Raw genomic sequence first — 22,571 nt, 5'->3', positions numbered from 1 at the left:
TTCTGAGGTGGCTGACAGAAAACGAAATTTTTCTGTTAATCGAAAGAAGTTGGGCGGGGTCTTTTTTTCTTCTCTCGCATCTCATCACCAGCCTTGAATTATTCTCTCGGGCTTCGTCTCCCTTTTCTTTGCTTTCATCGTCGTTGTTGCTTTGATTTCCTTTTGCTATACCCCAAGACCTTGTGCTGGTCTTCTTTTTTTCTTTTTTCTTAGATTCTTAGATTCTCTTGTCCTCCCGGGGAAGGGCAGTCTCCTAATTCACCCGCTCTATATACCCCCCACTATCATCTGAATCAAAAGGGACTCCCAGTACCTGTTCCAGTCGACGAGCGACAGAAGGAAAAAAAGAAAAAGAAATTGTCGTCGTTCGACTCCTCTCCACTCTTCCCCCAAATCCCCACGAGATAATGCCTCATTCCGAAACCGCCGCCATGCCTATCGCCGTTTCGAAGACTCCCTCCGGAGTGCCTCCCACCGTCGAGGAGGTCTCCTCGCTTATGAATACAATTTTCACGGCCGAAACTTCACAGCTGTCCCTCGATGCCTCGTACGCTCTGACCAACCTGCTCATCCAGAGTGTCGGAGCCTTCGGCTTTCGCAGATACAACATCCTCCCCGAGCTGAAAAAGGCGGCGGGAGATAAGAAAGATGGTGCCCGACGGGAAAGCGCTATGTTGATTCTTGGCGCTCTCTTCGAGCGTTTCCCCCAAGAACACCCCCTGAGCGAGGTCGTCTTTCTCCTCCAGGATGGCGGTGTCCTGAACGTTGCCCTTGACGCCTTGGCCGATAAGGGCGCCGTCGTGCGTGATGCCGCGCAGTACGCCATCGATGCTCTGTTCGCTTGCCTGAAGCCCGAGTCGATGGTCAACGCTCTGATTCCCGCCATCTCTGCCTACCTCAACAAGAGCACGGGTAAGTGGCAGGGCTTCGTCGGCGCCTATGCTCTCCTAGAGAAGATGGCTGTCCGCGCCCAGATCGGCCAGGGAACCATGGAGGAGGAGCGTCAGAAGGATCTTCTGCGCAACTCGATGGGCAAGACCCTGAAGGAGCTGATTCCCCTGGTGGAGTCGGGCATGCACGACCTCAAGAACGAGGTCGCCAAGCAGGCCAGCAAGACCATGACCGCGCTCACCACCCTGTTGGATAACGACGACGTGGCTCCCCGGATCCCCCTGCTGATCGAGACCATGGAGAAGCCCTCCGAACAGACTCTGCAGAAAGCGATCCATGCGCTGTCCCAGACCACCTTCGTCGCCATCGTGGCATCTCCCGTGCTCGCCCTTCTGACCCCCCTGCTGGAACGCTCTCTCAATGCCCCCACCACCCCCCAGGAGACTCTTCGCCGTACCGTGGTCGTCGTGGAGAATCTCACGAAACTCGTCCATGACCCTGCCGAAGCGCGCACTTTCCTGCCCAAGCTCAAGCCCGGTGTTCAGGCCGTCAAGGACCGCGCCTCGCTTCCCGAGGTCCGGGAGCTCGCCACCCGTGCCATGGACGTGATCGAGAAAGCGATGGGTGATAGCAGCCTCGCCTCGGGCTCCATCGCGAAGACGACCGCCGAAGAAGTCCTCGCTGTTCTTACCGCGAAGATTCAGGAGAACGGCGGCCTGGCCGTGGCGGACGAAAAGACCCTGTTCGAGCTGAGCAAGAGCTACATTGCCGAGATGGTGCGCGAAGACGTCAACTCCAGAATGCACGACCGCATCCCTGCTTGCATCGGCCCTTATCTCAGTGGGTTCCTCGCGGATGATAAGCACACCGTCGTTGCGTCGGCCGTTCAGGAGCATTTCATCGAGGAGGACCACCGCAAGTTCGGCAAGCCCATCCCCGACGACCCCAACGAGGTGGAAATTGTCAACGCCAACTTCTCCCTGGCCTACGGTGGCATGCTTTTGCTGTCGCACACCAACCTTCGTCTCCTGAAGGGTCACCGCTACGGTCTCTGTGGCCGGAACGGTGCCGGCAAGTCCACTCTGATGCGCAGCATCGCCAACGAGAAGCTGGAAGGATTCCCTCCCCAGGATGTGGTCCGGACCTGCTTCGTAGAGCACAACCAGGGCGAAGATGCCGATCTGAGCATCATCGAGTACGTCTCGAAGGACCCCAAGATTGCCGAGGCTGGGCAGGAGCACATCAGCCAGGTTCTCCTCGAGTTCGGTTTCACCGATGGCCCGGAAGGCAGACAGAACCAGCGGGTTGGCTCGCTGTCGGGTGGTTGGAAGATGAAGCTCGCTTTGGCCCGCGCCATGCTCATGAAGGCCGACGTGTTGCTTCTGGACGAACCTACTAACCATCTGGATGTTGCCAACGTCAAGTGGCTGCAGGAGTATCTGAAGAAGCACACCGACATCACCAGTTTGATCGTCAGTCACGACTCCGGATTCCTAGACGAGGTTTGCACGGATATCTACCATTACGAAGGAAAGAAGCTGGTGAATTACAAGGGCAATCTCGCGGCGTTTGTCAAGCAGAAGCCCGAGGCCAAGAGCTACTACACCCTGTCCGCCAGCATGGTTCAGTTCAAGTTCCCTGCGCCCGGCATTCTCTCCGGTATCAAGTCGAACACCCGCTCCATTCTCCGTATGACGAATTGCTCGTTCACCTATCCTGGCGCGAGCAAGCCGTCTCTGACCGACGCGTCCCTCTCGCTGACGTTATCGTCCCGCGTTGCCATCATCGGTGGCAACGGTGCCGGTAAATCGACCTTCATCAAGATGCTGACCGGCGAAACGGTCCCCCAGACCGGCAAGGTTGAGAAGCATCCCAACCTGCGTATCGGTTATATCAAGCAGCACGCTCTTGAGCACGTGGAGATGCATCTGGAGAAGACCCCCAGTCAGTACCTGCAATGGCGTTATGCGAACGGTGACGACCGGGAGGTCTTCCTGAAGCAGACCCGCATTCTGACCGACGCGGAGAAGGCTCAGATGGAGAAGCCTGTTGACCTTGGGGACGGTAGAGGGCCGCGCCGCATCGAGGCCATCATGGGTCGTCAGAAGTGGAAGAAGACCTTCCAGTACGAGATCAAGTGGGTGGGTCTGCTCCCCAAGCACAACACCATGATTTCGCGGGAGACCATGATCGAGTTGGGCTTCTTCAAGCTCATCCAGGAGTTTGACGATCACGAAGCCTCCCGTGAGGGTCTCGGTTTCCGGATCCTCGACCCCAAGACCATCTCGAAGCATTTTGAGGATATCGGGCTGGACCCTGAGATCGCCAATCACAACCAGATCTCCGGTCTTTCCGGTGGTCAGAAGGTCAAGGTCGTCCTGGCCGGTGCCATGTGGAACAACCCGCATCTGCTGGTGCTGGACGAACCTACCAACTTCTTGGACCGCGACTCCCTCGGCGGTCTCGCCGTGGCCATCCGTGACTTCAAGGGCGGTGTGGTCATGATTTCTCACAACGAAGAGTTCGTGGGCGCCCTGTGCCCGGAGCAGCTCCACATCGCCGACGGTCGCATCGTGGCGCGGACCAACAACGCGGTGGCCCTCGACCGCTTCGAAGACAGCGCAGCCAACTCCCCGCAGCCCGGCAGCACCGTGGCCAACTCGGCCGCCACGAGCGCCGTCCCCTCGGCCGTCAACTCCGGTGCCGAGGACCAGGGCGAGCTGAAGTTCAAGGCCCGCAAGAAGAAGAAGATGACTCGTGCCCAGGTCAAGGAGCGCGAAGTGCGTCGCAGACTGCGTCACCTGGAATGGTAGGCACCCCCCGCCCCCAAATTCCCCAAACTACGTTGTTGCCAACAGAAAAGCTAACTTGCAAATAGGTTGAACTCTCCCAAGGGTACCCCCAAGCCCGTGGACACCGACGACGAGGCCGATTAGAGTGCAGCATGCCCGCCTTGAAATTTGCCATGAAGATGGTTCTCTCATGCATCTACATATGAGCGTTATGATTCGATTTCTATTCATTTTTTTTTTTTTGTTACGTGGGGCATTTTGTCTGTTTGTTTTTGCCATAGATGGTCCGGGTGTTTATTTCGGTTTGGGGAATGCATTGTTTAGTACATAGATGGACAATGAACATAGATGAACTTTTTCCTAAAAGTGTGTTTTTGGCATTGATAATGTTGTCTATGATAGCTTGTCCCATCTTGTATCGCCCGGTCTCAAGTAGGAGTGGTGTTGACATTGTTTTATTTCAGAGCTAGACATTCCGGAATCAAGTGACTTGAGAGCAAAGAGAACCAGAGGTGTGGACTATGAATCTCTCGTGTACTGCCTCAAGCCCTCGACATACACCCATGTTCATCTACGGATACTGAACTGCATCTGCAACTACATCTACAGGGGTTGGAAGGTTGGAAGTGACTAATCATGCTTCATTGGAGATTCTTGTGTATAGAGCTCAATCTCCAACCTTTCCCTTTCCAAGGAGCTATTTACGAGCTCGCTGCGGCCGGCGCAGCAGAAGCAATCTCCTGGGCAACAGACTCGGTCTTGTTGACGGCCTCCTGGGGCTGGGGCTGGAGCTGCGCGGCAGCCTCCTTCTCGAAGCTCCGCATGGGGTAGAAGCCCCAGCGGTCGAACATCTCGCGGTCCTCGTCCCAGCCGTTGCAGTCGGTGGTGAGCATCTTCTCGCCGGTGAAGACGGCGTTGGCGCCGGCCATGAAGCAGGCGACCTGCTGCTCCTCGGAGAGGGAGATGCGGCCGGCGGCGAGGCGGACGATGGTGGCGGGGAGGACGATGCGGGCGGTGGCGACGGTGCGCAGCAGCTTGTCGAAGGAGATCATCTTGCGGTCGCCGAGCGGGGTGCCCTTGATGGGGACGAGGGCGTTGACGGGGAAGGACTCCGGGTGGGCGGGGAGGTTGGCGACGGTGTGGAGGAGGCCGATGCGGTCGGCGTCCGCCTCGCCGAGGCCGAGGATGCCGCCCGAGCAGACGTTGATGCCGGCGTCGCGGACGCGGGCGAGCGTCTGCAGGCGCTCGTCGTAGGAGCGCGTCGAGATGATGGACGGGTAGAACTCGCGCGAGGTGTCGAGGTTGTGGTTGTACGCGGTGAGGCCGGCGTCCTTGAGCTCCTTGGCCTGCGTCTCGTCGATCATGCCCAGCGTCACGCACACCTCCATGCCCATGCCGCGCACGCCCGACACCATCTCTTTGATGTTCTTCAGGCTGGTCTTGCGGCCGCGCATGTCGCGCCAGGCGGCGCCCATGCAGAACCGCGTGCTGCCGTTGTCTTTGGCGATGCGGGCCGCCTTGAGCACTTCGTCGACGGGGCTCATCTTCGTGGCTTTCAGCCCTGTCGTGTACCGCGAGGATTGCGCGCAGTACGAGCAGTCTTCGCTGCAGCCGCCGGTTTTGATGTTCATCAGCGTGCACATTTGGATGGCGGCGGGGTCATGGAAGCGACGGTGGACGATAGCCTAATTTTTTTTTTAAGTCATCAGCTATGATCCAAGTCAAAGTCCAATCCGATGGACGTAAAAAACATGGGGGAACACGCACCGCAGCATAGGTCAATTGGTTCAATGGCGTCTCATAGACTTGCTGCACCTCTTCGCGCGACCAGTTGGTGCGCGGGGCGGTTGCGGCGGTGGCTTCCTGGAGAGCGGGAGAGATACGGTTGGCTGCGAGGGAGGCAGCGCTGGGAGGAGCTTGCACGGTGCCATAGGACCTCTTCAGAAGGGCCCTGGGAAGGGACCGTGAGAGAGACAGCGACATGGTGGAAGTGGAGGTGGGAAGTTGGATGGCGGAGGTGGGATGGTGAGCGAGAGAGAAGCTATCAGAGCTCAGAAATATTATTATTATTATTTTTATCGCCTATCGGTGAGGGATAGATAGAGGACGGGAGGATGAAAACCGGAGGACGAGACGAGAAAAATCGCCCAGCGTCTCTAGTCTCTTCTCTAACTCTTGTGTTTACCTCGGGGAATCGACGACGAAAGCGGGAGAGAGGAGGGGCACCGAGTCACTCGTAGTCGTAGGAGAGTCGAGAGAAGAGAGTCACAAATCACAATAATAATGGGGGAGGAGAGGCTCCGGGTCCAATGAAATGGACGCTAATTGGAATCGGAGTCACTCAAGCTGGATTGAAGCTTCTTTTCCTATTTCTATTCTTATTCTTATTCTTGCTAGTCGTAGTACTAGTACTCCATAGTAATTCTCCATAGTAATACTAAATGATGAGGATTGAGGATGGTTGACCCCAACACACCGCGGGGCCTGAGAACGGGGGCATCAAGGCCTCCACTCCACTGTCTTCGGTCTCTCCTCTCTATCCATACTCTCTACTTTCTACCAAACTGGCTTCATGAAACATCCTCCTGTGTGACGAATCTGCACTCTGCAGCCTTAGCGTGGACCGAACCTAGTCGCCTTTGATGAAGTATCTAACATTCGATGCTGTGCCTGGATTCTAGTCACCATGGGCCAATTGAAGATTGCACCAGAACGAATCGGTCCAACGGAAGCTATCAATCAACCTTCCAGTCAATAATAATGTCAACGATAAGAATCGTTAAAGAGTCAATCTCTTCTTTCAGTGAAATACTACTGGAATCCATTTGATAATGCAGTCAGCAGATTTCCCAGTTCCCACAACCCGCACTCCAATTGGCAGTGGGATTCCCCGTCCGCTTGTCCACGTCTTCTGTTCGGGCCGTCGGTGAAGAACACGACCTTGGCGCGTCATCCATGGCATCCAGCTCCTTTGGAGACTGTCAGTGGTTGGGGGGGGGAAAGGTTAGAGACCCAGTTCAGAGCTTCAGGGTCCTGTGTGAACTGTGAAGAGGAAGAAAAAGGATTGTTGGTTGTTGGATATTGGTTGTTGACATGGTGCTGCTCGGTTCCATGTCTCAGCTTTACTCCAGAATCGAGCCACTAACTACTGGCCCGCTCTCTATCTACGGAGTATCTATCTACTCCGTAGACTAGTTACGGAGGAGCATAAAAGGAAAAAGGAGATCGGACCAATGTTTCCCGAATCCTGCCAGGGTCAAGACATTTCATCATTCATTAGACTAACTAGCCTCTTAGAAGTACTCTGTATATTCTGTAATCCAGACGGAGCACGCGGTGTGCCCCAGTCGAGTTAGTCTTTCTTACTCCTCCTCAGAGCAATGCCGATCGGAGCAATCCTTCCACCTCCCGCAACGATTCGGTCTTCGATGTGACACTCGACATCAGATAGAGCACATTGCCCAGCACACGTGAATGCACGTTGAATCGGGGCCCGCCGGCCGATAATCTTTGTCGCAGACCTTGGGCGGCTGTGGAGGTGTACCCTAGTCGACACGACGTCAATGGTTAGCGGCTAGACTCGGTGAAGAACAGGGCAAAAAAAAAAAAAAAAACGATTAATCAGAGAGAGAGAGAGAGAGAGAGAGAGAGAGAGAGAGATGCGATAGCTGATAGCTTACCTCCGCCCTGGGCATCTTTCAGGGAGATACTCAGCACCGTGCCAATGGCAAATATACTCTCGACGGATTCCGCATAGGACAGGTCGCGCAGCAGATCGTGCGACCACACACTCCAGACTTCTGGACAGTCGTCTTCTCCGGTCACCTTGGCGGTCTTCGATAGAGATTGCGGCTTCCAGTCACGGCGGTACTCATCCCAGGTTCCATTGTTTTCCATCTTCATCATAGCCTGCAGCGAATCCACAGCGACCGTGCAGCCAACTGCGTGAGCAGTATAGCTGTGGCCGTGGAGCAGCGCATCGCTCTTCTCGGGACTGGAGAAAGCTTCAAAAATCTCCTGGCTGGCAAGGGTGGTGCAGAGGGGCACCACGCCACCGGTCAGGAGCTTCGCGTTCACCGCAATATCGGGGTGGACATCGAGGAAGGAGGCGGAAGACTTGCGTCCCAGACGGTAGAGTCCAGTGAAAACCTCGTCAAAGATGACAGGGAGACCGGACCAGTATTTCTCTGCGGTGATGTTGCTGTTGTTCTTTCTAGGGTTGCTAGAGAAGAGTTCGGGGTGACTGCGGACGACGTCCACAAGACACCGCTGAAAGAGAGGGTCGCTGAAACACTCCCGTCAGCAAAAGATCTTCGAGTTTAGTTAAACGGGAAACTCACCAGAAGAGCATTCCACCCGCTCCCAAAATGATAGGCTCCATGATCAGAGAACCGAATTTCATTCCGTGTCGCTGAACAAGGTCTTCGATCGTCTTGTAGATAAACTCGCTGTAGCGCTTGCCCGCGTCCGACTTGACTCGGCTTTCCACATCAAAAACCGAATTCAAGGATGTAAACTCGAGATCCGCGCCCAGAGCGCCCCGCAGAACTTCGGGGATCTCGACCTTCCAGGTGCCCTGAGACAGTTTCACGAGAGGAAAGTCGAACCAGTAGCCGCGGCCACGGTACCACTCCACCTTCTGATTGTAGGTTGAAGGCTCCGAGCAATCCATCACACCGATCGTATCGCCATGATAGCTGCCCTTCAATCCGAGGATACTGATCTGTTCCTTGCTGGCGTCCCATCCGTACCGGTCGCATGCTGCGCGGAGACCCATCTTAATGGCGACTTCCATACCCGTGCTTCCATTATCGGTGTAGAACACTTTGTGGAGCCGAGGGTTCTCCAGAGTCTCAATCAAAAGCTCCGCGAGCGATAGAGCGGGTTCGTGAACATTCCCCGCGAACATGACATGTCCGTACCTACCAGCCGCGTATGCAGCCGACAGGGCAAGCTCTGGATTTCCATGTCCGAGACCCTGTGTCCACCAGGATGCCGAACCGTCAAATGTGGGTTGGAGCTGGCCTTGCTGGTTGGATTGATCGCCGGGAACAAAGGTTTGAAAGTAGTCGTCGTGTGCAGAATCAATCACAGTAATATCCTTGGCGGTCATGCCATGATGCTGCGTAAAGGGATACCAGATCGTATCATGGGCTCGACTGGCCATAGACTCTAACCGGTCAATCCTCTCGGTGTTTCTGGCTGCGAGTTCATCCAACAAGCCATGGACATCCGTTTCCTGTGCGACTTGCTGGTAATAGCCGGCCATGGCTTCTTCGTCCTGCGCCCGAGCCCTTTCATCTTGCGACTGGGGACGCGTCGGCGGCTGGGGCAGTGGTACGAGCGGGATACACTTATTGCGAAAGTAATCGCGCAGATATTCGTGATTCTTGTAGTAGTCATCGCGGAACAGAAGCACCGAGCGCACATCATAACCGCGAAGTAAGAGCGACTCATAGGCAGAGATGGACGAAGAGATCCCTCCGAGACGCGAATCGGCGACAAGCACAACAGGCAACCTGAGTGGCCGATACAGATCTGCCTGCGAGTTCCCATTGGGCCCAGGAGAATGAACTCCGCCCGCAGTCTCTACAAGGGCGAAACTGATCCCGGTGCGAGCCCACTCGGAGAGTGTGTTGTGCACAGAGCCGAGAATATCGTCATCCCGAGGAACTGTGAAGTTCTTCTGCCGCGCAGCAATATGCGGACTGACTGGCTCATCGAATTGATACAGACATTTGGTCAATGTGCCCGCCGCATGGCGCTGGATGTGCCTAGGCTTGAGTCAATTGGCAGCTCTGGGCAATATGTTGTTGTTTTCGAGATTGACACAATAGGCTTACCTATCATCTGCATCGTCCAATGGTCCTGTAGACACCGGCTTCAAGAACGCCGCCCTCTCAGCCTCACGACGTTGTACCGTATTGCACAGGACGGTCGACACGATGGTCTTGCCCACGTCAGTGTTGGCCCCGTACACCTGATGAGCGCGGAGGGAGCGCCACAGGGCCGCTCGAACGGGAGGCATCAGATCAATCCCGTTGTCCGAGTTGGTTGTCTCCTTGTCTCACAGTCAGATCAAGGGGAGAGCGGTAGAGGATCCAGAATTCCAGATAGTAACTTAACAGACTAGCTTCGAGCTTGCATCACTATTAATCTGACCGAGAGCCGGGGAGAGAGTGTGGAAGTGTGGATCACAGCTTGACCGAGGCATCCACGAGGCACCAAGGCACTCTCTCCACCAATCCCCCAACAGCCAAGAACGCGTAGATGAGATATTAGTATTATTCAGGCCAAAAAAAAAAAAAATTAATTTACCCAGCATCCCGATAACCGGTTCACCACAATAAAAACAGTTGAAAAAGACGCTGTTGTTTAATCGTCAAAAGTTCCCGGGCTCCACGTTCCGGTGCGATGATGGATGATTATTATGTCCTTATTTCTCCTAGTCTGCCCCAAAAGGTGGGATTGATTCGACCCTGACATACATTCCCTCTGCATTCTGCCCAACTATCTATCTATCTATCCACTGAACCGTGCCGATGGATCCCTCGCCAAAATCGCTGCGAGACTCCTTGCGTCAAGCGCTCCATCGCAGAGAAGCCAAGTCCTCCCGTCGGCGCCTGACTGTGCTCCCGCAATCGTCAGTGGACTTTTCGTCCAACGACTTCCTATCGCTCTCGACCTCGACAATTTTCCGAGAACGCTTTCTCGAGCTCCTCCATCAGGCGCCCCCGCTGTACCCCTTCGCCAGCGGCGGGTCGCGTCTCCTGGATGGCAACTCAACCTACGCAGAGGACCTGGAGCGATCCATTGCCGACTTCCACGGCGCCCCTAGCGGCCTCCTGTTCAATTCCGGCTTCGATGCCAACGTCGGTGTCTTCTCCTGCATCCCGCAGCCGGGGGACCTGATTGTGTTCGATGAGCTCATCCACGCGAGTGCGCGCGAGGGCATGCGGCTGTCGAGGGCCGGCAAACGCACCCCATTCTCGCATAGCTGCCCCCGGAGTCTGGAAGAGGTACTGCGGGCGCAAATTGCAGAAAATCCATTGATCCAGGATGGCTCGCGGAACGTGTTCATCGCCATTGAGTCCATCTACAGCATGGATGGGGATATTGCGCCCATCGAGGACTTTGTCGGGGTGGTGGATCGGCTGCTTCCCCAGCGCAATGGCTACTTCATCGTGGACGAAGCTCACGCCACGGGGGTGTTTGGGCCTCGGGGCGCGGGGATAGTCCAGGCACTCGGGCTGGAGAAGCGGATGTTTATCCGCGTCCACACGTTCGGCAAAGCGCTGGCGAGTCACGGAGGTATGTTTTCGTCGCCAACCAGGCCCCTCTTTGGAAACCACAGCTGATCTTTTGCAACAGCGATCGTGCTGTGCTGCCCTGACACGAGAGACTACCTCGTCAACTACGCCCGCAGTCTGATCTATACGACCGCCATGGGCTTCCCCTTCCTGGCCTCCATCCGCGCAGCCTACGAGCTCCTATCGGAGGGAGAAACCGAGCAGGTAAGCCATCCACGACCTCTCTATGACAACCCATGCTGATAAGCAATCCTCCCCCAGCACCAGCACAAGCTCCAGCAGCTCATCGTCTATCTCCGTGACCGCCTCGCGGAGATCGATGCCCTAGACCCCGCACTCTTCCAGGTCGATCACTTCCCGACTTCTCCCATCTTCTCCGTGCGTAGCCGATACCCACGCCAATTGGCCGCGGCTTGCCAGGGGAAAGGGTTCGTTGTCCGTGCTATCATGGCCCCGACCGTTCCTGCAGGCAAGGAACGGGTCAGGCTGTGTCTACATGCTGGCAATACCTCGGAGGAGATCGATGGGTTGATTGATACGTTCAAGCTCTGGCTGAGTCAAAATTCAGACAAGAGGGCCGCCAGGTTATAATTCAGAGGGCGCCTGTCGTTCGGACACGCCATCGGGGAAGGTACTGTACATAGGTCATGGGGATTTATCAGGCACATACACAGCGATCTAGGTTTCTCGGACAACTATAGCTTTAAAACTCAATCCTAGGAAGCTCGCTCGCATCTTACTTCACGGATATCGCCAGTAGTCTCATCGATCTTAACCCACTTGAACTGGCCTGCCTCCTAGTCTGAATTTAAATCTGCATCGCAACCGTAGCATGTGACCAGCTTCTTAAAGTAAACATCTGGCATCAAGTCTACCTACCTCCATCCTCTCTATGCCTGTATCAATAATTACCACGACCATCTATATGTCAGTACCCGTAAGCTAAACAACCAAGCCTCGCCTCTCCTTGACCCAGGTTCTGGCAAGCTCAGCCAGCTATCAAGCAAGCAAAAAGGGGAATAGGATTGCACCCTCCATAAACGAAGCAGCAACAACAGGAAGAACAGAACAAGAGAAAGAAAAAAAAAAGATATCCTGACAAGGATGGGATTCGAACCCATGCGGTTTCCCATTACGGCCTAAACGTAACTGGATACTTAATTAGTAAATTGCAAGGAGAACGTTGGATGCAAAGACATGACTCACCGCCTTAACCACTCGGCCACCTTGCCTGTTGATTTTTAACTTCTGGAATACGGGATTGTGTAGGCATGAACACAAGGACTGCGATTGAGGAAGGGATGTGAGTTGGCTTGATGGGTAGTTATTTAGTATTGGATTGTGTGAAGGTTATATACAAAATGCTGGACATTAATCAATATCAGTAACGGATGAAGATCGTGGAAACCGTTGGCTGCGGGTGAACGCCAATATAGAGATATATATCATTGGCGACATGTATATATAGTGTTTAACCGGCGTGGGCTTACTCCAGAAGGTTCTTCAGATGTAGAGGTGATGATATTTACCGTAAAGAATTGCGTCTATCAAATATCAGAAAGTCTATCGACATCGCCCATGAAATAGAATTACAGAAAAAGAGAAAATCGTAATGCCCGAAAAATGTAATCAAAGATTATGTACGGCCCTGACGATATCCAGGTGCAAGCTCCGAAAAGTGGCCATGCCTTCGACTAGACCATGGATTGCTCAACCTTCATATCACCCGTCGCCTGCGTCTCAGATCGGCTCATGGTGGTATAGCGGCTGAAATCCCGCAAGTTCTTCTCGCCAACATCATCCTTCTGACGATGGGCCTGACGCCGGAAATAGATACGCTTGCACCACTTCCACGCCTCGACGCCGAGGAAGAACAAGACTGCTTCGACAAACACCACGCCCCACTCCCAGGAGATGCCGACGTGCTTGAAAACGATATCGTTGATGACGGGGATATAGAGGATAGGGAAAATCGTGACGAAGCCGACCATGATGCCGCTGAAGAGGAACTTGTTGCGCCAGACGTCGAACATCCACTGGGTGAAATAGCGCTTGGAGTCAGGTTGCATGCGGAAGAAGCTGCGGCGCATGTCTATCATCTCCCAGGCGAGGAAGAGGGCGAACCAGGTCATGCAGACGAAGGTGGTTGCGCGGGCGCGGAACACGCCATCGCATTCTTTGCTATAATGGCTGTTGCAGCCGGAGGCGAGGTTGCCGTCGCCCCAGCCGAAGAGGACAAGAGAAAAGGAGGCGAGACAGAGCGCAGCCATCCAGACACCGTAGACAAGAGTGTCGACGATGACTTCCCAGGTGAAAATACCTTGTTTCTGGGGAGATGTTTAGCGACATTGAATTCAGAAGAGAAAGTAGGAGGGACTCACACTCTGGGGTGGACGATTCATAATATCCGGAGCAGCGATTTCCATACCCAGTCCCATGTCAGGGAGACCCGAGGTAATCATGATGATCCACAGAATTTCAACAGGGGCAATGGGAAAAACAGACTGTCCGTTATCATCCTTGAAACACAAGCCAATGAGTAGCGTAAGTGCAAGGCCGACGTTTTCCGCCAGCAGATGCAAGACGAATTTCTGGATGTTATCGAAGATCCTCCGACCCTCTTCAATACCATTGATGATGGATGCGAAGTTATCATCAGTCAGCACCAATTCAGATGCATCCTTGGCCACATCAGATCCAGATTGACCCATTGCAATACCGACGTCTGCCCGTTTCAAGGAAGGAGAGTCGTTAACACCATCACCGGTCATGGCCGCGTAGCGACCCCGGCGATGTAGGGCATCGATCATTCGGACTTTGGTGTTGGGAGCACACCGAGCAATAACAGCGGGGAGGGTAGGCAAATCATCGATTTCTTCATCGGTCAATTTATCGAATTGACTTGCAGTCATGACCATTGCATCGGCAACATCCTTCGGGATGTTATCCATGTTGGCGGGGATAATGCCAACCTGCGCAGCGATGGCTCGCGCAGTGCCGGGGTGATCGCCAGTGACCATATGCACGGAGATTCCAGCGCGGTAACATTCCTCGATAGCACCGGCAGTCTCAGGTCGGGGAGGGTCATATAGACCAACCAGTCCGCAGAAAGTGAGGTCCTTTTCCACCTCCTCACGCGGAGGGACTTCCTCGTCCTTGACAGGAGTGGTGTTTTCACGGCAGGCGAGACACAGAACTCGCAAACCTTCCTTCGCGAGGGCTTCCATGTTTTGCAAAATTTCATCCTTGATTTCCTCAGTCAAAGGAACTGGCTTGGAACCAGCCGTCCAGATGAGGGAAGTACAGCTATCGAGAACGCGTTCGACGGCGCCCTTGGTGAAGATCATCTCACGGCCTTCGGCGCTGTTCTTGAAGATGACCGACATCTTCTTGACGGTAGAATCGAAGGGATACTCGGCCTTCTGGCGCCAGATGGGCTTCTCACCCTTGGTCCAGCGTTCGCGGCCCCAGTTGAAGCGGGAAGCAAAAACTTGAATTGCAATGTCGGTGGGCTCACCACGGGCCTGCCAGCCCTCGCTGGACTTGTGCACATGGGCCAGATTCGCTATGGCAGCCACATTCAGATATGGTTCCAAGATAGGATTGGCATTGAGCAAATCTTCAGGATTAGAGGGTTCACCCCGTGCATCAGCGTCAATCTTTACCGGGGCGTCAGGCAGTAGGCTGACATCGCCCTCTTCGGGATTCAAAGGATCGTTGGAAGATCCCACCGAGAAGGTACCAATAGAAGGGACCCAAGCTCTTTTGGCGACCATGCGCCCTTGGGTAAGAGTACCCGTTTTGTCTGAGCAAATGTTAGTCACGGCGCCGAGAGCCTCAAGGGAATCAAGCTTTCGGACAATGACATGTCTTTGAACCATTTGCTTGGTGCCAACTGCCATGGTGATGGTCAGAACCACAACCAAACAGGCAGGAATCATGGCAAGACCGGTTGCAACAGCGTAGATGATGACCTCGGTGTCATCACGGAAGTCATTGGCTCCCATGACAATGATCGCGAAAATAACGGCAATGAAGAAGAGCGCCAGAGCGAGCTTGGAGAGCTTGCGCTGGAGAGGTGTGCCGACATTGATTCCCAGGAAACGTCCCACGGCATCGGTGCAGGTCAAGGTCCATGCCTGCACATACCACCGTTTCTTGGTTTCTCCCCCAGGACCGCGCTTAACGGGTCGCTTCTTGGAATCACCGGCACGCAGAGCAGCAGCGATAGCACCGATTTCTGTTCTCATTCCTGTTCCAACCACTACTCCCCGAGCGCGGCCTCTAGTAACCGTGGAGGAACTGTATGCGATGTTCAACCGATCTCCGGGTCCAGTGTCTGGGTCGAATATCTCATCAATTTCCTTTTGCACAGGCAACGATTCGCCGGTCAGAAGTGCTTCGTCGGTTTCGAAATTCATAGCGTCGACAAGCCTAGTTCAGTTAGCCATAAGACTCACACTGTGCGAAGATCATCCACATACCGAAGGTCTGCAGGAACAGTATCTCCAACTTTCAACTCAACCATGTCTCCAGGAACAATTTCATTGGCGGGAATAACATTAGTTTTGCCATCCCGTGTGACTGTTCCCGTCGGAGAACTCAATGACCGAAGTGAGTCCATCGTTTTCTCGGCAGCATAGTCTTGGTAGACACCCACCACGATATTCAAACCAATGACAGCGCCAATCACACCACCCTCAATCCAGGACTTGATACCAAAACTGACAGCCATGGCGATGATGAGAACCTGTTGTGGTCAGTATACTTGAGCTTCGTGGACTGGAACAGAATACTAACCAGCATCATTGCATTGGCAATCTGTCTGATAACGATCTTCACCATCGAAACGCTCTCCCCCCCTTCCAGCTCATTGGGACCATACTGCTCCAATCGCTTCTTGGCTTCCGCGGTTGTCAGGCCCTCGTCCGAATCTACGGACAACTCGCGGAGCACATCTTCATAGAGAAGGGAGTGAGCTGGCAGGGACAATGGCTGAGAGGCATCAACAGCTTTCTTCTCGCTGCCCATATCGATCCTTTCCTTCCTTTTCTTTGCTCTGTTGTGTTGTGGTTTACTATGTGTTGAATTGTCGTGACGCCAAGCGTTCTTAGGGAGACTTCATGTATATTGTATCTTCAAGCGAGTGAGAGTCCATTCACAGGAGATGTTGACAAACCGATAAGGTAAAGCTTGATAACGAGATAAGAGATTCATTCTCCTTCACTTCTCCCTGCTTGCGTGGGCATTGCGACATATTTAAGTTGCCCATTTCTCGATTCTCCCCCTCGAGATGACGCGAACAGTGGTTCCGGTCCTGGCATTCTCTCGTATCATGGCCGTACTCGTTTAGCCCGGAAACCCAATCATAGCAGATACCCAAGACCTAACCTTGGCACTTTTCCTTGGGTCGGTGCGCGAGAGATTTTGCCGCTCTTCACCAAATGACGCACACGACCAGGCCAGCCCGCCACGTGAGCTCGGCAACACAAGGGATTTCTCCCATTCTTACAGAAATGTTTCGGCCGGTGGATTACATAGCCTGGTTCGACCACTGGGAGGCGAATAAAAAGCAGCACGTGATTGTAGGTAGACGGCTGATTGGGCGATAAGCCTACCAGTTGGCTCCAGCGGAAAAGCGCCAAGAGTCTCGGCGGGAGCGCGGGAGCCTTGGCATCACACATATTATTTCCCGCCTGGTGACGTGCCGGCCGGTTCTAGGGGTCAGTCCTTGGCACAATGCATGGCTGCGCGGCCTGAGAGCCAGTGACACCCTCTTAATGCAGCCCGGTTCCTCCGTCTGACGGAGCCCAACAGACCACCTAGTATAAAGTGAATGTTCAAGTATTGTGAGTACCTCGAACGAGCATCTGACATCCCCCCACCATTATGACTAGTCTTATGCTCAATATCTGCGGCCAGAACTGCATGAGCATCCATCAACTTTACTGACCGTCCGCAAGAGCTAGCCGAGTTACCCGACCGCATGATGTCGATTGGTCGCTGATCAGACTGATCCTGCTGTTTATCGTTTTTCTCCATCATTTACGCATCTCATGGCTAGCACAGCTGAAGTGGCAGGGCTTGTTGCTGGAGGAGTTGTCCTATTCGTCGCCATTAGCTTGATCCCCATGTGGGTTCTCATTCATACACTCTCTTTTCCCCTCCCCTATCCTGCTTCTGTGGTCGATAATCCCTGTCGCTGGGGAATATTCCATGCCCTTCTATTTCCCCTTGGTATAGGGTCGTCCCGAAAGAAACAGGAGAATAGAATGCGACCATGCCCACATAACACCCAAGGAATGAACATACAATCGGACTAACCAACAGCGAAATAGCATCATCATGTGGCATCACCGCAGGAGAGCAACAGCGAGGAGATCCAGCGAGCTCGAAGCGCTCAGAGAGCACGGTTGCATGCGACAGGTGAGCGTGGAGAACTGGCTGGAAGAGCAGCAGAGAGATACCACTAGCAGCAAGAACAACAGCGCTAGTCCGCACGATCTTGGACGGTACGCCCAAGAACCATGGTGAGTGATGGGATACCTCCTCTCGCCTCCCCTGTTATTTTCTTGGCCTTGGAGGAGACATGTGGGGACAGGGCTGCACTAGTAGCCTTGGCTGCTCTCGACAGTGAGACACCGGCCCTCCGCAAGATTCCTGACGGCTAACGAGAGACCATCTGTGTTGATTCTTGGATAGTTCCATATGCCTCTCGGCCCTGTTGCCCTCACGCTTGCAGCCTTCGCTTCCCTGCTCGGATCCCGAGAGTCTTGGCGCCGCTGGATGTGCCCCAGAATCATCTATGCGAGATCGAAGTTTACTCGTTCTCAGTCGCTGCAACCACGCTTTTCATCATTCTTGCCTTGCGTCATGGTGGGAACGTCATCCGTACAACTGCCCAATATGTCAAAGGTTGTACGCCCCGGAGGGATGATATCTGGAAAAACTTGTCGCATATGTACAGAGTGCTTTTGCTGTAACTTTTTCCCAAGGGGGCTGGACCATCTTGAAGTAATCTTTTGGCGCTTATTTTTTTCTTGCTTCTTGGCTTCGCTGATGCTTTTCATCCTTCTCCACCTCATGTAGTTAATAGACGTAACTTCAAGCTGTGCAGAGGGCACAGCGTCTAGTCACTCTTGGCTTTGGACAGTGGAGGGTGGTAGTCAGATTAGGCTGATTCGACCGTAGGATCACGCGACATAGGTATTCCATGAGAGGCATGGAGTTTCATGGACTCTACTGGTCCCATAGTCAAAATGTAAATGCGGAGTTTCAGCAATTCTGCCGGATTACGAAACAAGCATGACTCGTGATAGAGATCCTTTTCCGTTTCCATGGCGCCAGAATCAATCAAGGTGGGGGGAGAAATCCCCGTCAACCGTAGTTTCCGACCGAGAGGCATGGGGCATACTTGGAACAGCATATTGGCGATTAAGGGTTCAATATCACTGCTGCATAGGTAGAAATTTACCTGTCATAACTAGATGCATTCTGAAGTATCATGTGCCCCAAGTTGTTGGGAACAAGCATCGTGCAGGATGGAGACGTTCGACAAACACCCCCATGTTCTGGGCAATATTCGCCAAGCATCATCGCCAGGCGAGAGCCGTTCTAGAAACTGTCTGTGAAAGAGTGCAATAACAGCGTTGGCCAAGCTTGCGACTAGACTGGCTAAACGCGCGTGGGCCTCGTGTGAATGCGCCGTGAAATTGGGCACCCAGGCTTGCTTTCTGATCGATCAAGATTTTAGGACTCATTCATAACTGCATAGATGATTGCTTTTGAGGGATATGTAGAAGGATCATTTGTCATAAGCAACCTCGCCAAACTGGGCGCTGACACGGCGATGGTCCCGGCCATGGCGGACCCATGCCTCGGAAGCAAACAGACTCACAGTCAAGATCTATCATCCACAGAATGAATGCGAGCTATGAGAAGCGGTCAAGTCATTCAAGCGATAAGGTGCGACCTCCTTAGGCGAAACTCCGAGAGACAGATCTTCCCAAGGGAATTACCTATGTGCGAGAAAGCAGCTAACGTCGGCTGCATGCCTTCCTTTGCTTGGAGAGAAAGATGTAAAAGTCTGCTGGAGTATGCGGTTGATGCCCAGAATACCGTCGGGATTTCGAAATTCAGAGTCTGCAACAAGAGATGTAGCCAAGAGACATCTGTGAATTGCTCCCGAGCCTCTGCAAGTAAATGCTGATGATCCTTGGAAAAACTTCCATCTGCTTCACACAGACAACCATCAGTTATGAGCAAAAATGCCGCATCTCCTGCAACGGTCTTTTCTCTTCAGTTAGAAGCGCAGAGAGTCCAATATGGACCCTGCGGTCGATGCTCGCTGACTTGTTGGCCATCTGATGCACGCATACATGGTTAGAATCATGAAGACTCAGTTGGGAGATTCCGGCAGCAGCCAGATTAAGGATCGTACCCATTATCATATGTTTTTATTACTCCATACTGCAGCTTGAGACTAGCTCGTCCTCCTTGGTAGGAAATACCATCCCGAGCGGACTTCCATGATCGATATTGCCGATCGTGGGCAAGAATAGGGATGAGAGACCTCAGGTAGAAATGAAGCTCCTCTAGCACGTCTTCTTAACCAAGTGAGTCTTTACTATCGACTGCCAGGAAAGAAAAAGGAGGAGAACAAGGTCATGGACGTGGATTGACGTTGTTGAGAAGTCTCATGGAGTAGAAAACAGAGGGATGCTGGAACGGGGAGGCTGATTGGTTGAACTGGCTCAAGCCACGTGATAGAGCGCTTTATCGACCAATCATGACATCTGGTTTCAGGATAGTCCAGATATACTACTACTACTGAGTGAGCAAGTCAACACGTGCCCAGGATGGACTTACAACTTATTTACATTGTCAGAAACGCTTCAGATGTGCCGTGGCAAGTCAATCCAGCATAGTGGTATGATAGCTTCTATTCTTGTAATATCATAACTCAAGGGGTGGGCATGAGGACATACGATCCTCTATATAATGAATATAACATGGCTGAAATCAAAACTCTAATTTTGATACATTTCTTCATGAAACCTCTAGGAAGCAGCAGCGACCATCTTGTCCTTGACATAGAGGTCAACGTACTGGTCGACATCGTAGCTCTCCAGGGAAGCACGGTCCAATCCGACCTTCAGGAGCTCATCAATGCGAGCCTGGTCAAAGTGGGCCTCCAGGTGACGCTTGTACTTGGCCACGATCTCGGGCTTGGCCTCCTCACGTCTGAGGCGGTGACCCAGAGGGGCCTCGACGACAACCTCCTCAAAGACGGTGCCGTCGTTCAAGGTAACGGTCAAAGCGTTGGGGATGGTACGCTTGGAGGGGTCATGGTAGTCGAGGGTGAACTGGGGATCCTCGACGCAGCGGATGCGCTTGCGGAGGTCCTCAACGAGAGGTGAGGTGGCAGCCTCGGAGCCGTCAGCGTAGTCTTCAGCAGTCAGGCGGTTGAAAGCCAGCATGGTGGCAACCATGTACTAAGGATAAGTTAGTATACTTAGCGCTGGCACATTGCAAAGAAGTATCCAACTTACCTGGACGCAGTGGTCACGGTCAGCAAAGTTATCCATGGCCTTGAACTGCTTGTCAATGATACGGATGCAGGCCTCGTGGGTGCGGTTGGTGATCTCCTTGATGTCCTTGGCGGTCTTGCCCATAGCGGCGAGCTTGCGGTTGATAATCTGGGCGGCCTCAATAGCGGTCTGAGAGTGGAACTCGGCTGCGGCAGAGCTTAGTGATGGCATTCTAACGAAGCGGATGAGTCAAAAACTTACCAGGATATGAAACCTTGAAGAGAACATTCTCCATGACATAGCTGCCATAGGGACGCTGGAACTTGAACTTGTTGCCCTTGAACAGGACGTCATAGAAACCCCAGACAGGAGCAGACAGAACAGTAGGGACACCACCCTCGCCGCGCTGGACCTTGAGGACCAGGTTCACAGCACGCTGGCAGGCATCACCGGCGGCCCAGGACTTTCTGGACATGGTGTTGGGGGAGTGTCTGTAAGTACGGAGACTCTGGCCGTCAACCCAAGCCTGAGTGATGGCATCGGCGGTCTGCTTCTCGGTGAGACCGAGCATCTTGGAGACCACGGCGGTGGTGGCGACCTTGACCAGCACAACATGGTCCAGGCCGACCTTGTTGTACGAGTTCTCCAGAGCCAGAACACCTTGGATCTCGTGGGCCTTGATCATCGCCTCCAGCACATCCTTGACCTTTAGGATCTTACCATTGCCGAGCTTGCCTCCTGCACGGTTAGTGCGGGAAATCCAGTCAGCGACAGCGAGGATACCACCAAGGTTGTCCGAAGGATGACCCCACTCAGCAGCAAGCCAGCAGTCATTGTAGTCGAGCCAACGGATCATGGCACCAATGTTGAAGGCACCATTGACAGGGTCGAGCTGGTAGGGAGTACCGGGAACGCGGGTACCGTTAGGGACCACAGTGCCCTCCACAACAGGGCCCAGCAGCTTAGCGCATTCCTTGAATCTCAAAGCTTCCAACCCACATCCGAGGGTGTCGAGGAAGACCAGACGGGCAGTGTCATACTAGATACTCAAAATCAACCAAAATGATGAGTTATTTGTCCAAGAAATATTTGAATGTTGTTAAATTGCGAACCCATTAAGGGGATCGAATTGTGGACAAAGGACTTAGAAGCCAAGCCAAGGGGGCCACTGTACCGCTAGATCCGAATCCACACCATAGTTGTGAACGTAGGCAGCCATGTCCTTGATCTCGGGATCATAGCTTCTCTCCGTGGCAGCAGGAGGAGCGCCGTGCTGAAGGGCAGTCATGGTTGAGAATCGCGAAACGCGAGGAGCGCAAGGGTTGTTGATGATGGTGTTGTTGTTGTTGTTGTTGTTGTTGTTGAAGGAGTTGCGAGCGACAATGCGGGAGGAGACAGACCTGGAGACGATGCGGGACTGCAAAGTGCGGGGAGACCTGTGGGTCAGCCGTCTCAGCGCCGAACATGAGGCAGACATGATTGTGATGAAAAGGAAAAGGAATTGAAGAGAAAGGTGCAATACTCAAGAGGAAAGGATGAGGAAGAGAGAAGGAGAGAGATTGAAGTTAAGGATGTCGCTTAGTGATGGAAGAAGTGAAGAGGAGGAAGGGAGAGAGAACGAAGGAAGAAAGGAGACAGAGACAGAGACAGAGACAGCTTGACTTCCAACACCGACCGCTGTTTGGACTCTGGACCGAGGCCATTTGGTTTGTTGAGGGTGCGGTTACTCCCGGCTATCACTGTCATTATTGTTGCATTAGTGAGTTACAGCCCATCCCACCAGGTACTCTTTTGAGTCTACATACAGAGTAGATACATGGGGATCACTACCAGTGCATTCTCTGTGCTAATGGATATTCTCCGGTCTCGGAAAATCAATTGATGTAGATAAGAGGGGTATGAGCTATTAAGAGCAGTATTGATTCTAGGATACCGATATCCCCAGTACCTTAATGTCTTAATGCCCATGCCGATGATCGTCGTCAACCATCCCATGAAGCGCCCCGCGGTCGGACGGCCTCTTCTCATTTCCGCGGCTATGCACGCCT

General features: G+C 53.3%; 6 protein-coding genes and 1 non-coding gene across 7 annotated transcripts, besides 7 other annotated features; 2 read left to right on the top strand and 5 right to left on the bottom strand.

The window, feature by feature from the left end:
- Nucleotides 1–431: 431 nt before the first annotated feature.
- Nucleotides 432–3,827, top strand: ACLA_096940 (putative mRNA-nucleus export ATPase (Elf1); the record flags this gene model as incomplete). The annotated part of the gene is made up of 2 exons (XM_001270184.1): nt 432–3,700; nt 3,770–3,827. 2 exons carry the CDS (start codon nt 432–434, stop codon nt 3,825–3,827), a joined length of 3,327 nt encoding a protein of 1,108 aa, XP_001270185.1.
- A 557-nt stretch (nt 3,828–4,384) lies between these two features.
- Nucleotides 4,385–5,666, bottom strand: ACLA_096930 (biotin synthase; the record flags this gene model as incomplete). Its single annotated transcript, XM_001270183.1, has 2 exons — nt 4,385–5,368; nt 5,451–5,666. 2 exons carry the CDS (start codon nt 5,664–5,666, stop codon nt 4,385–4,387), a joined length of 1,200 nt encoding a protein of 399 aa, XP_001270184.1.
- A 429-nt stretch (nt 5,667–6,095) lies between these two features.
- Nucleotides 6,096–6,119: a microsatellite.
- A 936-nt stretch (nt 6,120–7,055) lies between these two features.
- Nucleotides 7,056–9,711, bottom strand: bioDA (adenosylmethionine-8-amino-7-oxononanoate aminotransferase; the record flags this gene model as incomplete). Its single annotated transcript, XM_001270182.1, has 4 exons — nt 7,056–7,228; nt 7,364–7,968; nt 8,024–9,457; nt 9,527–9,711. The coding sequence occupies 4 exons, from the start codon at nt 9,709–9,711 to the stop codon at nt 7,056–7,058; spliced, it is 2,397 nt and encodes a 798-aa protein (XP_001270183.1).
- Nucleotides 7,307–7,343: a microsatellite.
- Nucleotides 7,308–7,343: a microsatellite.
- A 514-nt stretch (nt 9,712–10,225) lies between the features above and the next one.
- ACLA_096910 (aminotransferase class I/II-fold pyridoxal phosphate-dependent enzyme) lies at nt 10,226–11,584 on the top strand (the record flags this gene model as incomplete). Its single annotated transcript, XM_001270181.1, has 3 exons — nt 10,226–10,994; nt 11,055–11,197; nt 11,255–11,584. 3 exons carry the CDS (start codon nt 10,226–10,228, stop codon nt 11,582–11,584), a joined length of 1,242 nt encoding a protein of 413 aa, XP_001270182.1.
- A 505-nt stretch (nt 11,585–12,089) lies between these two features.
- Nucleotides 12,090–12,225, bottom strand: ACLA_096900. The gene has a single exon. It is a non-coding gene; the product is annotated as a tRNA-Sec (tRNA).
- A 462-nt stretch (nt 12,226–12,687) lies between these two features.
- On the bottom strand, nt 12,688–16,024 carry ACLA_096890 (cation-translocating P-type ATPase; the record flags this gene model as incomplete). Its single annotated transcript, XM_001270180.1, has 4 exons — nt 12,688–13,320; nt 13,375–15,427; nt 15,478–15,743; nt 15,794–16,024. 4 exons carry the CDS (start codon nt 16,022–16,024, stop codon nt 12,688–12,690), a joined length of 3,183 nt encoding a protein of 1,060 aa, XP_001270181.1.
- Nucleotides 16,025–20,052: 4,028 nt separating this feature from the next.
- On the bottom strand, nt 20,053–22,000 carry ACLA_096880 (putative 2-methylcitrate dehydratase; the record flags this gene model as incomplete). The annotated part of the gene is made up of 4 exons (XM_001270179.1): nt 20,053–20,487; nt 20,545–20,729; nt 20,785–21,562; nt 21,698–22,000. The coding sequence occupies 4 exons, from the start codon at nt 21,998–22,000 to the stop codon at nt 20,053–20,055; spliced, it is 1,701 nt and encodes a 566-aa protein (XP_001270180.1).
- Nucleotides 21,845–21,887: a microsatellite.
- Nucleotides 21,846–21,887: a microsatellite.
- A 154-nt stretch (nt 22,001–22,154) lies between the features above and the next one.
- Nucleotides 22,155–22,179: a microsatellite.
- Nucleotides 22,156–22,179: a microsatellite.
- Nucleotides 22,180–22,571: the final 392 nt, after the last annotated feature.

This window comes from Aspergillus clavatus, genomic scaffold (assembly GCF_000002715.2).
Source record: "Aspergillus clavatus NRRL 1 1099423829804 genomic scaffold, whole genome shotgun sequence".
Classification (NCBI taxonomy): domain Eukaryota; kingdom Fungi; phylum Ascomycota; class Eurotiomycetes; order Eurotiales; family Aspergillaceae; genus Aspergillus; species Aspergillus clavatus.
This window is presented reverse-complemented; position numbering and strand designations above follow the sequence as displayed.